The 2,113-nt window shown below is 41.7% G+C and overlaps 1 protein-coding gene across 1 annotated transcript in view; it reads left to right on the top strand.

Annotated features, from left to right (window-relative positions):
* The first annotated feature begins 1,757 nt into the window (after window positions 1-1,757).
* The window catches only part of LOC127330654 (two-component response regulator ORR27), an 11,034-nt gene continuing 10,678 nt past the window's right edge, over window positions 1,758-2,113 (top strand). The window contains exons 1-2 of the mRNA XM_051356791.2: window positions 1,758-1,995; window positions 2,093-2,113. The exon at window positions 2,093-2,113 is cut by the window's right edge and continues 132 nt beyond it. Coding sequence (XP_051212751.1) covers window positions 1,845-1,995; window positions 2,093-2,113 — 172 coding nt within the window. The 5' untranslated portion in view covers window positions 1,758-1,844. The remainder of the gene's footprint in view (window positions 1,996-2,092) is intronic.

Genomic DNA, 2,113 nt, shown 5'->3' with positions numbered 1-2,113 from the left:
TTTGGGAAATTTCCTTGTTAAAAAAAGATGAAACGTCCGCAACAAATATAGGAACAAGCTGCAGAAAATCATGTCAAGTATTGACACGTCGCACACCGATAGGCAAAGCCCCATGTTCATGCTAGCGAGGTGACCTGGCACTAGTAGAAAACTAGGCTTCCGTCCAGGACTTTTGTACCGGTTTCCTTACGAACTGGTACTAAAGGTTGCATTAATACCGGCTTCACTGCTCAGGGCGCCGGCAACCTTTAGTACCGGCTCGTGTCACGAACGGTACTAAAGGTTGGCACCAGCCGGAAAACCTTTAGCAAGGTTTTCATGCTTCCCACGCACGCCCATCCCCCCCCCCCCCCCCCCGCCGCCCCCTAGTGGATCGCCTTTTTTGCTTTGTAAAATACAAAAGAAAATGATAGAAAATTCAAAAATAAAATGTTTTCAGATTCTTGTATGTTATGCAACCTACTATTCGGTGAAATTAAGAAATTTGAATTTCAACTTTTATTGCATAAAAACTTTAGAAAAAGGGTAAAATGGCATTAACTTTTGCATACAACATCGGAAAAAAGTATAATATATCAAAATGATCGTGGGAAAAAGTTACATCCCATTCTACCTGGGTTTTAACCGATTAGCCAATTTTTAGATTCTCAAAATTCCAAATGGAAATATGAAAGCATGAACATTTTAGTTTTCGCAAGAAATTCAGGATTTTATATATTTTTTATTTTTTAAAAAATTTAAATGAATAATTCCTTCTTGCATAAAGATTATTATTACTTAACCATAAAGGTTAGTAAATTTTTAGATTTACAAATTTTCAAGTTTTAGATTTTGCAAAAAAAATAAAAAATAAAAATATATTTAAAAAGTAAAAAATAAATAAAAATTTATTATTTATTTATTTATTCAATATTATTTTTACATCTTTACTTTTATTTATTAAAATAATCATGTGGAATTCAAACAATAAAGAAGTGTGATATCTTGACCAACATGTTAATAGGATTGATATGATACTACTATCAATAACATGCGCGCGAAGCACTTAGAAGTGAGATGAAAAGGAACTCGGAAGTTAGGTGTTCTAGTGCTGGAGTAGTGGGAGGATGGGTGTGAGATGGAAAGGAACTCGGAAGTTAAGTGTGCTAGTGCTGGAGTAGTGGGAGGATGACCGACCGAGTGAAAATTTTGACTACGAGTAAGTAATTTGACTAGAGATAAGTGTAGTTAGAGACTAAACTTGTCAAATAACTAAAATATTAGAAATTTTGAAAAAATAGATAAAAAAGGGAGTGGAAAATAGATAAAAAAATGGCACCGGTACCCTTTAGTACTGGTTCGTGTTACGAACCGGTACCAAAGATCTCCAGCCCCGCGTGCTCCTCCGTGCCCACGTGGGTTCGTAAGAAACCGGTACTAAAGAGGTGAGACTTTAGTCCCGAATCTTTAGTACGGTTCAAAAATCGGTAGTAAACGCCCTCTAAAACCGGTACTAAAGGAGGGTTTTTGTACTAGTGTGGTGTGCAGCCATGAACGGTCCATAGCTCACCGTAGTAAACTCCAAATTTTCCTTCATTGCACTTGCATTTGCTTACTCTCTAAGGAGACGGGTGGATGCATCTCTAGTGTGGTAAAGCGATCTACAAAAAGCCAAGAAACAAAAAGCTCCATCCACGGTCTGTAGCTCACATGTCGTCACGATCTTCTCCCATTTATACACCATCAGTACACCGCCCGCGCGGCCGCGCCTGGTATTTTTGGACTCTCGGCTTTTTCTAGCTAGCAGGAGCGGGAGCGCGAGGTACGTGTGTGTCTGAGTCGTCACTGAGACCGGCCGCTCGGAGATGGAGAACAACGCCGCCTTGGCTGCCGGCGCCGGGATGGCCGCTTCTCCTGAGGCTGAGTTCGCCAGGACCTGCAGGATCCTCGTCGTAGAGGAAGACCCATCCTACCGCGCCACCCTCACCCAGATGCTCCAGAGCCGCGGTTACCCAGGTAAGCTCGTCCGGTCCGGTCCAGCTATCTTTCACCGGTGCATCTCCTCGCTGCAGTTTTGTTCGATCCCCTCCCACATATGTACGGATGTGTGCAGTGACGGCCAAGGCATCTCTGG

Source organism: Lolium perenne, chromosome 2 (assembly GCF_019359855.2).
Source record: "Lolium perenne isolate Kyuss_39 chromosome 2, Kyuss_2.0, whole genome shotgun sequence".
In the NCBI taxonomy this organism is placed as follows: Eukaryota; Viridiplantae; Streptophyta; class Magnoliopsida; order Poales; family Poaceae; genus Lolium; species Lolium perenne.
Note: the sequence above shows the minus strand (reverse complement) of the source record. Positions and strands in the feature narration are given on the sequence as shown.